This window comes from Acanthopagrus latus, chromosome 20 (genome assembly GCF_904848185.1).
Source record: "Acanthopagrus latus isolate v.2019 chromosome 20, fAcaLat1.1, whole genome shotgun sequence".
In the NCBI taxonomy this organism is placed as follows: Eukaryota; Metazoa; Chordata; class Actinopteri; order Spariformes; family Sparidae; genus Acanthopagrus; species Acanthopagrus latus.
The window spans coordinates 10,973,036-10,988,932 of NC_051058.1; the positions used below are offsets into that span (position 1 = coordinate 10,973,036).

Genomic DNA, 15,897 nt, shown 5'->3' on the forward strand with positions numbered 1-15,897 from the left:
TATATTTAGCAAAAGGGGCAATGTGTAAGAATTTTGGTCGAAAACGTTCAAAACTTTATTTAAATGATCAGCAGAATGTTGAAGTAATGAATGTTTTCTATGTGTTGTTAAAAAGCATGTTTAGCCAGTAAGCTGAACAGCTAGCCCCGGCCCAACCCAGTCCTAAGTGCCTGTAAGTAAACAACTGAGCTAACTAGCCAGCCTATATCTTAAGCATGAATTCAACAGATGGCCAAGTCCTGACACATCGCCCCTTTAATTACTGAAAGTCTTCAATTAAAAATCTTACATACTGCGCCTTTAAACCCACCACCGACAGCTGCTTTACTCATATGCAAAGACTGCAGAAAGCAGACCTCATTAGTTAGCTAGATTTAATCTGAGCGGGCCATTACTAAAATGCATGTGCTAGCGCTGCACATTCATTATGAATATGGACATTAGTAGGCCTGCACAACTCTTTCAGGCCCCGTGGAGCAGAGATGTTTCTTTACTGCAGCAACAGCAGTAGACAGGTGTGTGTTACCCGGGCCAAACTGAGCAGAACTGCTCGAAATCACAGAGAAATGGGATGAAAATGGCTGAAAAAAAAGAAAAAAACATATTGATCTCAATATATTCTGCTGATCATTCAGTGCTGCTGAGTCATATTAATGAATATGACCACACACTCATTACATGCACAGGGGCTTGTGCTGTTGCCGCTGCGCTTGGGGATAGAAGCCCCCCAAAACCTGCAGACTAAAACAAACCGGTCTGTCATGAATCTCACAGCGTTCGGCCTTTAGATGGAGAGATTAAACGCTTAAATCATCTGAGGGAGCGCAGGTACATCCATCCGTAAGTGGCTGACTCCTTTCCCTCCCGTCTGCTCCTCCGCTCGCTGCCTTAGTGGGATTCAGACCGAGACATACGGAATGTGCGTAAAGAGCCGCTTATGCTGGACGCAAAATGCTCTGCCCACCGGGCGCCGTCGCGTTTTGCTGCCTGCGTTCCCTCTCCAAGGATGATAAGGCGCATGGATGCACTCGTCCCAGACCTCGTTCCTAAATGTGATCATACCAACATCATCTTCTCCAACGAGCCCTTAATCTGATCTCTCATTTGTTTGTGTGTGTGTGTTTGTGTGTGTGTGTGTGAGTTGTTGTTGTTTTTTTTTTCTTTTCTTTTTTTTTTCACCCCATCCGTGTGTGCTTGCGCGCGCGCGCGTGTGTGAGCGTGTTAGTGTGGATTGTGTTCATCTTTAACCTGCCATCGCTGTAGCCCCCCGCGTTGCGTTGGCGCTGCGGAATAGCCTACGAGAACAAGAGCCAGCTCTCAGCCGTGGAAACAAGCGAATCAATTTAGGGGAAGAGGAAGAAGGAGGAAAAAAAAGGAGAGAGGAGAGAGGTAGATAGCGAGGCTGGAGAAGAAAAAAAAGCGGACGATCGGGAGAAAAGGGGGACGAGAGGAGAGAAACCATCGACCGTCCCGACGCCGCAGCCGCCGGAACATTAAGGTACGTGTATATTGGGGATGTACAGGTAGAAAGAGGGGGCTGAAATGGCCGGCGTGATTATTGCATTTGTTGCCTAATCTGCATCGATGCTGGAAATCACTCGGATTGAATGATAAAAAAAAAAGATGCACAGATGCAAGTGAATAATTGAAAAAAAAAAAAAGCGTCGATGAGCGTCGATGTCAGCGGAATGAAGCCCGTGTTACAGTCAAATAACACGGCTCCTTATGTAAGCCCTGTGCGCCTCACACGTCCGCACATTAATTTTTTTCCCAGTTTTTTTTTTATTCTTCCTCCAGATAACACCCCCTCTCTTTCAGCCGTGTATGGATTATATTTTGGGTGCAGTCGTGTTGTCATTACCCCCCTTCTCGAACAGAGAGAGACGGAGAATGGACGCAAGCCATTTTGTAATGCAGCATGTGCAAGAATTAGGCCTTATTCAGAATTTCAATTGCGCTCTCTCCCCCCGCTCCGAAGAAGGTGCGCCGTAGTGAGCGCAGCTGCATAGATGAATAAGGCCATTCTGTTGAATTGTAGGAGATATTATGCCGGCGGGGGGCTATATGATGAGCAGGAGAGGTTGCAGATTTAGACGCTCGGACTGCGGGAGAGGAGCACTCAGGTTGTGTGGTTCTTTTTTTTTCTTTTTTTTTTTCCTTCTTCTTTTTTTGCAGTTTAATGTGTTCAGCATCAGTTGAGAGTTAAGGAGGGGGGGTCTTTAGTATGTTATATCTCTGCGTAAAAACCAGAGAGAGAGAGAGAGAGAAAAAAAGCGCTGCTTGTGGTGAAATGCGCCCCATCCTGCCCCTGATTCCCACGTCCTGAATCAATCTAGTGTTGTCATAGTTACAGCAGATGATGTTGGCCCTGCTGCACCTGTGTCGCTTTGTGCTCATCGAGACCATCTGTAAATACATGAGGTCCTAATTGGGCCTTGTGTGGGCGAAAACGTCCCACAAATGGCCACGATTTTTTTTTTTTTGCCCCTTCATAAACCTTAATGACTCCGTGGTGGTGGAGAAGCAAGGGGGTGGTGGTGGTGGTGGAGGGAATTGATACAATCAAGGCGCTTACGATGATGTGATTAGTTTGTAGCAATTGGTCAGCAGCTTGCAGCTAATTTGTCTTTTCACGACCGAGCGCTTTCTCTGGCCTGATCGAACAATCGATATCTACATGGTTGCAATCTGCTCTTGACATGGAAAAACGGCGAAGATCAAGATGGAGAAAATAACCTGTGAGTGAAACTGTGCGGTGGGGGGGCAAAAGCCTAAGAAGACACGTTGTGCACAAGGCTACTGATGGAGGAGTTGGCAAGGTGTAATGTTCTGGAAAAAAAAAAAAAGAAAAAAAAGAAGAAAAAAAAGAGCATCATCGGTGGTTGCTGCTGCTCTGATGTGGTGGAGAAGTTGGAGAAGGAGAGGTCAAGGCAACAGGCAGTCCTGCTGGCAGATTCAAGGTCTCTCTACCTTAATGCGATTCGACCACATAGATTGTCTTTGGTGACTCCTGCCACTTAATGCTAAGCTGCTACCTGAGCTTTGTTTTGAGGGGAAAATGCACCAATCAGTTGACTGCTGACAGCTTCCATTTGGTCTGAAAATGCGTCTCTCCTGTGACGATTTGAATTTTTGCCCTTTTTCTGAGATGAACATCCAAATGCATTTTTTTTTGCTCTTTTGCTCATTTTCCATAAATTTACATTCTCGGACAATAGGCCTATCCATTACCTCTACATTAGGACATTTTCAGGAATTTGATCAGTGGCAGGAGAAATTATGGAGTGGCATAGCTAATGTTGTCAAGACGACTCCATCCTGAGGGGAAATAAAGACAAGGCACTGACTTTAAAGGGGCACTATGTTGTTTATGAGAAGTGTGAGAATATTTACAATATTAATGACGTAATGATACAAACTCATAAATGTTACTGAGCAAACAAGCTGTTCTTGGAGGAAAATAAGATCCCACAACTCTGTCGAAAGCTAGAAAGGTGGCAGGGTCCGCCACATATAAACAATGTAAAACAGTATGAAACTGTGTTCTCCTTTAAGGTCAGTTTGTTTATTCTGTTTGTTTAGGAAATGAAGCTCTTCTCCGAAACCACATAGTGCTCCTTTAACAGTATCCAAAATAAGTTCCAGTGTGTGAAACACTAATTCTGTTTTCAGACATCAGTTATTTGACCTGCTGTGTACCAACGATACGTTTTGATGCTTCCAATGAATCATTTCTGTTGAGCTAATCGCTGTAACTATCAAACCACCGTCCTGGATCAGACACAGCTCCGACGTCTGGGACATACACTGAAATATCCCCACCTCAGTCACCTAATCACCTGCTGGATGTGGATGAGACAGAGACTCCTCGGTGTAAAAAAAAAAACAAAAAACAAAAAAAACAGCATAATGACGAGAGCTGCAACATTTAAGTTATCAACATTTTGTTATTGGAGGTGAACATGTTGTGATTCCCCCCGAGGCAGTTACATATGGAGCGGTTGTGGGTATGGATGTGTGATCATCTGTGTGTGTGTGTTTTAGTGAGGGAGAGAATCTGTGGGATGTGCATCTGAAAACGTCTATTTTTAGCGTTGCATTCCCTTATGAGCGTTCTTAATAGCTGCTTTAAGAGTTCTCAGAGTTATGTTATTAATATAGACTGTTGTTGACCTAATCCTCAGACCTTGTAGATGTGAAGATTCATGGCAAATGTGTTCCCTCTGTTGAGTGGTTGAAGGCCAAGGTTCAACTATGTGCTTTCTCAGGCTACCCTGAACATATATTCTAATATACAAAACTATTTTTTCAACATTTAGTGCATGAAGGCATCTGCTGAGGAACAGACAGTTGATTTTATAGCTGCTTTAACACCAGAAAACACAGAGCTTTTAGTCAAATATATGTTGATTTAGACCATAACGGTGCCACTGAACGGATCTGAACAGCAAATGTTCATCAAGCTCAGCTAAACACAGTAATGTGGAATAGGGCACTGGACAGTAAAAACACAAGATGGTGAGTGAGCAGGTTGCCACAGCAACCGTGTTTCTAGGAGCGCATGCATCGTCGCTGCATAGGAGAGGAGATGCTAAGGACTGCCATGGAGCTTTTTCAAAAATAACCTATTTATTAGAACAATACACACATTTGGAACATGTTGTCCAAAAACCATCTTATAATAAATGTCGGCAGTGATAACACTGCGGTCACTTATGTGACAAATAAAGATCTCATTTGTTTTCGACAGACAACCGAGGCTTGTGACTGCTAGGGAGATAGTGTCGTACATAACGTGCTCGAGAAAACAATGAACACTTTCTATTTGGTCTGATCATTGTAGGAGAAGCAGCCCAGCCTTTTTCTAAATTTAGTGCCGATGCTTGCAGCCATTTCTGCTTTAAGGAGATTGTGACGCTCTCTTGACCAAAGACACACAATCACACATTTATCCATCACAAAGGACAGAAAAGTATTTTGCGCCATCTCTTTTTTTTTTTTTTGCTTGTTGGCATTTCCATATTTGGCTCATTAACTCTAATGGTTGGGGATCTTGTCTGGTTGTGCGTTGCTTATTGTGCACAGCATGTGCATTGCAGTAAAATTTCAGGAGTCAATAATCATTCCTTCATATCTTAATTGCTAAATTACTGCCGCTGCTTCATGATGGATTGCATGAATCTCTGCATTAACCTGCAGTCTCGATGAGTCCCGGCGGTAGTTCTAATCGCATTCGACAAAACAATGCATTCTTCTTTTTGAAGTTATATTCTTGACAGGACAACAGAACGGTACATTAGTTATAATACCCGACATATTCACTGTCCCCGCTGTTTGCAAACTGAAATCGGCTCAAAAAAGGCCAAGTCCACAAACACAACTGAGCCCAGGAAACACAACTGTGGACAACACAAAACAAACACCCTGATACAAAAGATAAAAACAGTGCCTCGAGTACACCAGTTACATCTCAATCTACCAATCCATTACAGTAGGTGCCAGGACAAATTTTGTTAGTCGTTCCTCTGTTGTGGCGATAAAGGAGCCGCGGAACAACCTTGCATTCCTTTTTAAAGTGACAGTCCACTCCAGCCAGTATGTAGACTGTGCAACCAGAAGCATACCAGTATCATAAAGTAGATGTCGTCACTGTCGTGCAAATGGCTCTGCTGCAGCCCTTGTGACCCAGCTTGAGGTTTTAGACTTTTGTGGCCATTTCAGACCATGACCCACATGTTAAGTTCAACCTATGAAGAAAATGGCAGCTGACTCACCAGTAAGACTACAGGCCACAATTCGAGAGCCACCTCCTTAGAAAAAAGAAAGCCTGACCAAGCTAGTCATAGACTGTGGTGATGGGGCGCCGTAATAGTTTGAGATTTAAAACATTCAGTCCTTGGAATACATGCATGTATATGTGCTAGGCTAATATCTTAAAGCTACTGCACTGTGCACTTACTTGACCTCCTTCCTTTCTCCCTCTCTCTCTCTCTGCTTTTCTCTCTTCCCTCTACAGTGAGAAGCCTCCACAGAGACAACACTTTCAAGAGCAAATCCTCCCCCGAACTTGATAGTCTAATAATTGTCATGGGAACAAAGATTACATGGTTCCTTAAAATGACAGAGTAAGGTGTTTGATAGTCAAAGAAGCATGAGCAAAGTAAAATAAGAACCTATCAATGATAAATAGAGCCTTTAACACAACATCATACTTTATCCCCTCGATTTTTAAAGTGCTCGAAAGAGAAAAAGCAGAATAAGAGCATTCAGTATGAACATCAAGAAAAGCACTTAGATCCTCTTGTTTGGAGGTGACTTATCAACATCATATCAGTAGGGGTGGGTCATGACTCAGTTGCCATGCGTCTTGTCATGGTGACCAGCCCCTGTACCCCTTCCCCCCTCCTCTGGTTGGTCCAGCTCTTGTTGTGGTTTCACAACCATGGACCTCAGCTGACAGAGGCAGCGCCCCCCTGCCCCACCCTCTGTACCTGCTCAAATCAGGCGAGTCGCGTCATCTGTACAAGGAAGAGCTTAGATCAAGTCCCAGACAGTATTTCAGAGAACACAAGATACCTCAATCTACAAGAGAACACAATTCAGGTAAATATCTGCAAACAGACTGACACATGCACTGAATTCATATATTTTGAAAGCAGTGATTCTGATGTTGCTACAACATGCCTCCATGTTTTTGTTTCCACACCAGGTGATCAAGTCTGACACTTTCAAGCACCTGCGGCATTTGGAAATCCTCCAGCTCTCCAAGAACCACATCCGACAAATCGAGGTGGGAGCTTTCAATGGCCTTCCCAACCTCAACACACTGGAGCTTTTCGACAACCGTCTCACAGTGGTGCCGTCACAAGCCTTCGAGTACCTCAGCAAGCTAAGGGAACTATGGCTACGAAACAACCCCATCGAGACACTGCCGGCATTTGCCTTTCACCGGGTTCCCTCTTTACGCCGTCTCGATCTAGGGGAACTCAGGAAACTGGATTTCATCTCAGAGGCTGCTTTCGAAGGTCTGGTCAACTTGCGCTTCTTGAATCTTGGCATGTGCGGCTTGAAGGACATCCCTAACCTCACCCCACTGGTACGACTAGAGGAGTTGGAGTTGTCAGGGAACCAGCTGGGGATAGTTAGGCCAGGATCTTTCCAGGGCCTGGTGTCGCTTCGCAAGCTGTGGCTCATGCACTCCAGAGTGTCAGTTATCGAACGCAATGCCTTTGATGACCTCAAAAACTTGGAGGAGCTCAACCTTTCCCACAACTCCCTGCATTCTCTGCCCCATGACCTCTTCACCCCGTTGCACCAGCTGGAGAGGGTACATCTCAATCACAACCCTTGGGTGTGCAACTGTGATGTTCTGTGGCTCAGCTGGTGGCTGAAAGAAACAGTCCCCAGCAACACCACGTGTTGCGCTCGCTGCCATGCGCCCCCAGGTCTGAAGGGAAAGTACATTGGGGAACTAGACCAGAGCCACTTTACCTGCTATGCCCCTGTGATTGTTGAGCCACCCACTGACCTCAACGTCACTGAGGGCATGGCTGCTGAGCTGAAATGTCGCACAGGAACCTCGATGACCTCTGTGAATTGGTTCACTCCTAACGGCACACTGATGACCCATGGATCATACCGAGTTAGGATCTCAGTGCTTCACGACGGAACGCTGAACTTCACAAATGTGACCGTGCAAGACACAGGGCAGTACACTTGCATGGTAACCAACTCTGCTGGAAACACAACTGCAACGGCCGTGCTCAATGTGTCTGCTTCAGACCCCAGCAACAGCTACAGCTATTTCACCACTGTCACTGTGGAAACAGTGGAGACAGTAAGAGGAGATGAGGAGAACTCAGCGAGACAGTACATTAACGAGACCTTCATAGATTTTCCTAATCCTACTGTCCAAAGAGGGGTGTTGGAGGGCCGACCTGGCATCACTATATCACCTTCTCTCTCCTCCCTTTCCTCACTGTCTCCACGAGCCAACAGAGCTACTGAAAACGCAGTGACTGTGTCCATTATGGATGTAACTAACATTCCAGGCCTGGATGATGTAATGAAAACAACTAAAATCATCATTGGTTGCTTTGTGGCCATTACTTTTATGGCAGCTGTAATGCTGGTGGTCTTCTACAAGCTCCGGAAGCAGCACCAGCTACATAAGCACCATGGCCCTGCCAGAGCCATCGAAATTGTCAATGTGGAAGATGAGATTGGAGCCGGGGCCGGGAGCGGCATCTCAGGTGGTTCAACGATGAATTCTGGCACTGGCGGAGAAGGAACCCTAAGGATACACCACCCGGAAATAGTCAACCTTCCCAACATTGGGCGTACAGATACTCTCAACCATTACTACAAGACCCATCATTTCAACAACAATGTGATGGGTCTTAGTATTGGCCCCGAGGGAATGGGACCAGGAGGGATGCTCAATAACAAGAACCAGCAAGGCATGGATATCCCCATCTCCTGTACCTCAGTCCCCATCTCTACATCTAATTTGCTCTCCTCATCAGGCAATGGCACCAACACCAACCCCAGTATGTCCCCACCACTGCCGATGTCCCTTCCCATGCCTACCATGGGCTTACATGGATCGATCAAGGGTTTCATGGGCCAAAACCAGAATCCCCAAATGGAGCCTCTTCTCTTCAAGGGGAGCTCGAAGGAAAACGTCCAAGAGACTCAGATCTAAAAAACAAAAAGCGAGAGTATAGAGGGAGAGTGAGCACGAGTCGGAGACAGAGAGGGGATTGATGTTGGGTTTATGCGCGGAATGATTAGACACTAGAGTGCATTGACATTACACCAGGAGAGAGGATAGACTGACACGGCAATACACAAACACATAGACTTATCCGTGACAGTGTACTGAGCCAAGGATTACCACAATGGGCCACTTGTGTTTGTAGTAACGATCATGGCCATGGAGATCAAGGAATGGACATTGCTACAATGTAAATCTGTGCCAAAGCAAATGTTTTTTTGCAGTTTCTACAAGCTGTGTTCTCATAGGGAAAAACTAGCCTTTCAGAGTAATCAGTCCCCAAATCGTTGTTGGCCAGCAGAGATGAAAGACATGCATAGCTCTCACCACACTGAAGATCGGAGATATTACATAACAAAAATCCAAGAGACATTTTTGACTTCCACACAAAACACAAGCCACACTCTCTCTCGAGTGACTCGACAGACTCCCTCAAGGTGACAATTATGTAGGCATAAATAGATGGACAAAAAGGTACAGTGCAGTACAAACTACTGTGAAAATCCACAAATTATATAAATATATTTTCATTTAAATATGTATCATTGCAGACTCCGATGCAGAGATATTTTGGGGTGGATGTATAAGCTGGTATAGTTTGTTTCTTTGTGAATAATCAGGGGCGGCGATTGTGGAGGTTGGTTATGATACATGTTTTAAGTTTGGCTACTTCTCAGAAACATAAGGGCTCAATTGCAACACTCATTGTGATCTTTGAATTGGCTTTGTGACATAAAGTCCATTTAGGTTGTAGAACAGTAAATGCAGATCTCTGTTTTGAAAAACTTTATTTCTGTTGCTTCAGTAATAATCATGACAAACTTTTTGTGTTCTGAGAGTGTATTATGTATTTTGTAAAAGCCAGCGACTTGGTATTTGAATCAACAATTCTGATACTTAAATGCCAGCATCAAATAATGGTAAAAACAATGTTCCACAAACACGGGAAGGTGATCCGATGCAAAGACCTGTATGGGTAAAATAAAGTGTTGACAATGTGTTATTTGAATCAGATCAGTAGCCAGATATTTGCTTTTAGACAGGAATTTGATATGACCTCCGTGCTCATGGTTACCATAATCATGCCATAAAATGCTGTCGTAAGGATGATTAGACATCTAACTGCAACAGCATTCAAGAAGGGATTAAACATCCATCTTAGGATGATTGGAATGAATGGAAATGTACAGTATATTAATAATAATAATGTCTGGTTGTATGACAATTGTAAGATCCACATTTTTACAGTGTAACTTTCATATGTTAAATGCCATTTACGCTTCTTGCGTTTCAACTATGTATTTCTTTATTTTTGTTAGTTTGATATAATGTGTACAGTTGTCTAGCCATGTATCATTACGTGTGAAATAAATCAATCATATATTGGGTTGTGGCTGGTCAATATGGCAACCACATAAGTAAAGAGTGAGACGTTATGCAGGGCCTCGCTAAACTGGGGTTGAATGTATGGTTTGTGGTTTAGCCATTAGTCATCCTGTTAATGATAGGTGCCATCTGCTCTATTAACACGCTCAGACAGGCTGTTAGTCACTCTCCTATGGATGTTCGACTGGATTTTGCAAAATGAGTGTTTTTAACAGAACAAGATGATCTTATTCTTTAACAAAGGCACTTTAGACTGAAAATAGCCCCCACTATGCTTCTCCCTGTTCTTTCATTGCTAGTTTGAAAATGGGGAGAAGGACCAAATAGAGACATATATTGAATAAATTGCCAACATTCAACAAGCAAGAACCTAAAAATGTTTGTTGCAATTGAGCACAAACTGGACATGCGACCAGTTACTCCTGATAAATGTACCTGAGATAGTATTATGAGCAAGATCATATCAAACATGGTTTTAAGACTGTAACGCAGCTCTGTATGTGATTTCGCTGGGTTTATTCTGTTGCATATATATATAGGAGCTGTTTTTTATGTGAGTGATGATGGTTTTTTCTTATCAGCAACGAGCCCACACTCATTGGAAGAGAAAGGAATGCCGAGAGATAGTAATAATGGTGATGATAACGTGACTGATGATATCGGAAAAAAACCCCAAACCAGATTGGACTGTCAAAGAGGTTAATCCATGAAAGGAACGTCTCCTACATCAATGCGCACCACATTCATCCGGTTCAGCACAAGGCCGTCTTCTGAAAAGAAAATACGTATGCTTTCACCCACGATGCCATATGCAAACTGATCGATCAAATAACTCAGGTCGTCTCAATTGCAGCCATGTATTTTTCACAACTTGGTGTTTTTTTTTTGTTCTCGAATCTCATTTTCAAATCCATAGTAAATGTAAATATGTTGTGACCCCGCAGACACATCAAGTGAACGTGGTTCAATCATAGACCCCCACAGAGACACAAATAGAATATAAATGAAGGCTAAAGAGACAACATATGGCCGCTCCCTTGATGTGCTACATTTGGTGGCTCTGCCATCAGATTTCAAAGAGCATACGAGATATCGCCTTGTGTGCCGCGCGTGAGGGGTACATTCCTGCATGTTAACCATGGAAAGAATCTTCTTACCTTAACACTACTGTAGCAGCTTTTCATTGTGACGGTGACTCACCTAATCAGCAACAGAAATGTTCCTTTCGTACCTCGTGGACATCGGCCCACAGTCATCATCATTATTATTAACCTTTGGAGGATATGCAGAAGGGCTTTGTTGCATCTTAGTATAGTGGCTGCCATTTTACATATAGAACTTGATGCGATTTTGAAAGGAGGCTTGTGGTGACACTGAAGATCAGACGGGAATCTGAGTATGTGCATATTGGGCAACTGTACCTCACTGTATTATATGGTGGTGAAGTGTTGCAGCTTGGCTACAGATGGAGTACTGGCATATGTATATCCTCTGCACCATCCGCTGCTTCAGCCCAGATGACATTTCTTGATTTTTTTTTTTTTGTTGGAGGCAAAACTCCGTAATGAAACAGATTATCATATCTGAGACACCAAATTGCGAGACAAGAGAATGGACTGACCTTTTTTCTGGGTCCTTTAAAAGGTAAGAGGTTCGGTTTGATAAAAAAAAAAAACAATATAAAAATAACCGGGGTCTGTTTTGAAAAGCTTTCTAAAGAGACAGCGGGAGAGAGAGTGAGAACAGTGTTAAGCTCTAGAAAAATTTAGATCTCTTTAATACGAAATAATGATTGAAAAAAAATGTCATTTTTGTGTTTGTTTTTTTGTTTTATTTTTCCCTTTTTTATTTTCCAGTTGTTGGTTGTATCTCGGTATGTGATATTCTCAATTTGGGTCTTTATGTATTGTCATTAAATGTAATTTTTTTCACGCATTCATCCAGGTACACGGTGTGGCAGAGGAGTATTTTCTTCAATTATAGCAAGATCAACATGTGCTGTACTTGCACTTCAATGACTGTCATACAATGACTGAGAGGTATATTATTTCACTGTTTGCTTCTTCTGTGACTTCGATTTTACGCCCGCTGTAAGGAGTAATTCTGCTATTAGAGACATATACCACGTTCATTCTTTGTTGTGATTTCATCCTGCAGAGCACCACAACTAACTAAATGAGAAATGAGTTAACAAGTTTAACATGATGATGTTTCAAATAAGTTATTGCGTGAAATTTTATAAAACAAAATGAAAAAAGTCTGGAACAATAATTGTGTTCACACTGTATTTTGTCACTTTTTGTTGTTTTCCACTCTTTAATCGGGGAACAGGAAACACAATTTCAAAATTAGATTGTGGTTGGACTCTATGTGTACAGTTACGGTATATTGTTGTAGCTGGCGGCTTGTCACTTAAAGCAGGGGTGCCCAGACCTTTTCCCTCGGAAGGCCAAAACTGAGACTTAATGATGGAACATGGGCCAAAAGTGAGCAGTGAGAAAGTGAGAAAAGACATTCCGATGATACATTTACTTTTAAATCTGATCTCAACTGTTTTCACTCCTGTGTTTATGACCTGAGAAATATGTAGGAAAGAAAAGTTTTGCCAGGATAGTTTTCAACATAGCATACATTTCTTTTAACTTGCCTCTCATCAGGGCTCCCATAGCGTTCCCCTGAAGTGATTAACTTCCTGCGTCCTTCTACAACAAAAAAATTAGAGAGCCTACATATTTTAAAGACATTTTCACCTAACAAATAGTAAATCTGCATTAACAGCTATTCATATGATCATTCCCCTCACTGTGGGCAACGCTGATTTAAAGCTTTTAAATAAATCTGAAGAATCTTGAGATGTTGCAAAATTCCCTAAACTTTAAAAGATCTGTAATCATGAGAGGTGATTGAATTACTTTATTAAAGGTGCACTATGTGGTTTTGGGGAAGACATCTTAATTGTAAGAGAAAGATCTTCACAGATTGATTGCTTTCTGCCTAAACAGGCTGAATAAACAAACTGACCTTAAAGGATAACACAGCTTCACACTTGTTTATATGTGGCGGACCCCGCCACCTTTCTAGCTTTAAACAGTGCTATGGGGACCTTGTTTTCCTCTGAGAACAGCTTGTTTATTCAGTTTCCTAATTTCGGAGTTTGCATTACTACTTCTACTACCTTAATAATGATATTAAAATCCTGAGTCTGAATGTCTTCTCCAAACCTCCACAGTGCCCCTTTAAAAGAACAACACAAACCTCTATATTGCATTATAATGCTTCTAGGCGGTTCTTATCATTTCCTAGGAATGCATTTCACTGATCTATTACTCTTTCCAGATTGAAATCCTAATAACAAATTAGTGGCTAATTGATTTAGAGGGGTGGATGCAGAAGTACAGTCATATTAATCTAACAAACGCTGTGTACTGTAATCGCTGCAGCATGGTGACCGCTTTTAATATATCAAATAGCCCATCACGTTACATTAGCGTAATTGTACATTAACCCAGCTGACATCTTTTATTATTAGCATATGTTGCAAATCTGAGAAATAGTTGAAAGGGAATCAAACAAATAAATCAGTTCCTTTAAATGTTTATCCACCGTGCAAAGCAGGTGTGAAAGCAGCCCAGTGGATCTGACTTACTTCTGACTAATCTTCACTCTGGCTGAGAATGCGCATGGCGCAGGCGCCTCATTGATACCATGATCACCAGCTCTTATCTGGAAAGGATCGACCAAATCCAGCTCCATTCCTTTTCTTTCACTCTGCCCTCCAGTTCATCTGCATGTATCACGTCTGATATTTTTACACTTATTTTCAAGCCCTGAGGTGAGGTGGAACTCTGTGGACGCGTCACAGATGTCCACGCTGCAGCGCGAGTCCGGCCCACGTTACGAAACAGCAACCTCGAGGGACTCACGTAACAACAAATGCATCAGCCACGAAGCATGACAGTGGATTGGAATTGTGTGTTAAGATAAAAATGTTCAGGCAGAGAGACTGTATTTAGGATGTCTTAGGGGGACGCTGTGCAGAGTCGTTTTCATGAATGCAATCGTGGTTGTCTTGTACTCTGGTCTCCAGGGAACTCGGCCCCCCTCGAGACTCCTTGGACGCAACGTTAAAGGCCCAGTGATAGTAAAAGGCAGCTACGGTCGCATCTGAGTGTATTCTGATATCAAGCCGTACATTCTATAGCACCTTGTGGTGACTAATTTGGAGGCAGATTATTAATATCTGTGTTTTGCAGCTTTTTGCCGCTCCCTGGCTCGTGTTTGCACCGAGCAAACATATAATGGATGCACAGAGAGAACTTGAAATTGCCTTTCTCTTGCTGTGTTTGAAAAGGGTAACGCTCGTATGGAGCGTGAGGGGTTGGGGGGGGAGCTGTGGAGTGAGCGAAGAGTGTGTGCAGCAGAAAAGAATACATTAATATGCACTGAAGATGAAAGAGAAATGCGAGAATGCAAATACATTTTTGAGCATTCTGTGATCTTGGCGTGAATGCAATGTGATGGAGTTGGGTCATTTTAAATTAGCAAAGGTAGAGGTAGAGGCTTTTTTTTTTGTTTTTTTTTTCGAAAAAAACACGACGCCTTCGGCCTTCGCAGCATAAAGAAAAACTTTTTTTTTTTTTTTATCAACACGAATTCCCCCTAAACAATGCAGAGGTTTAAAAAGGAAAACCTTGATTTCTGTTTGGAAAACATCACATCCTCCCTGAGCAGTGCACCGACGACTCCCTTCGCAGCCGTCTTCTAGAGATCCACTGTGTCCCCTGCTCCATCCTCCCCTTTTCCCTGTGCTGTCTTTTCCCTTCAAATTCAATAACCTCCCAGCTGTGTGTTTCTCCAGGGATTCCCCCAGCTCCCCTGGCCCACAGACAGACTGCGGAGTCTGTGGGGAACCTGACACAACATAAACTCCACTGTGAAGCAGAGGTGTCAGAGTCTGTGGGCTGCATCTCCGCTGATTGAGCAACCATGAAAAATGCGGAAAAACCCTTCTTCTTTTTTTTTTTTTTTTAAATTCTCCTTTAAAGGCTGCAGTGGAAAAAACAACCCATGTGCTTAAAACAAGCGTAGTGTGTTTGACATACAGCCGTGTGAATCAAACAACGAGGATAGATTCTGTGGCCTATTTAGGCTCCGCTCCAGCGAGAATGGGCTCCTCGGAACCACGCTCAGCTCGGACCGAGAATTTCCAAAGTGTTCTGGAAAGTATGAGAAGGAAGGAGATCGCAGTGACCCAGTTGGACTGAAAAAGAAAAACCAGAAGCCTTTTGATTAAAAGTCTGCTCTTTGTTTAAAGATTCAGTATTTGACTGTTATTACATGAAACTATGTTGGTGAATTATGAGCTCACTACTGCTCTCAGAGGGCTTTCTCATACTGTACTGAACATACTTTGCTTTTGTTTCGGTCTATATTTAGACTCCCTCTCTCCTCTCCAAGTATCATTAGAAGCCATGCGGCAGATCCTTTGACTTGGGAATATTGTTTCTTTCCTCACACAGAGATCTAAAAATTAATAATCCAGAGAGAGAGAGAGAGAGAGAGAGAGATGGAGAGAGAGACAGACAGACAGAGTGAGAGAAAGACAGAGAGAGAGGATACACTGGAATACTATAGGGAGGCTATATTGGTAGACATGCATCATGTGTGCTTCGCAAGCACTCAGGAGCCCGTGTAACACCAGACAGTTCTTAACCTCTTCTGGGGATAAAACACTC

General features: G+C 43.0%; 1 protein-coding gene across 1 annotated transcript; it reads left to right on the plus strand.

The window, feature by feature from the left end:
* Positions 1-804: 804 nt before the first annotated feature.
* Positions 805-10,162, plus strand: lrrc4bb (leucine rich repeat containing 4Bb). The gene is made up of 3 exons (XM_037081572.1): positions 805-1,498; positions 6,017-6,603; positions 6,710-10,162. The coding sequence occupies exons 2-3, from the start codon at positions 6,361-6,363 to the stop codon at positions 8,702-8,704; spliced, it is 2,238 nt and encodes a 745-aa protein (XP_036937467.1). The 5' UTR covers positions 805-1,498; positions 6,017-6,360; the 3' UTR covers positions 8,705-10,162.
* Positions 10,163-15,897: the final 5,735 nt, after the last annotated feature.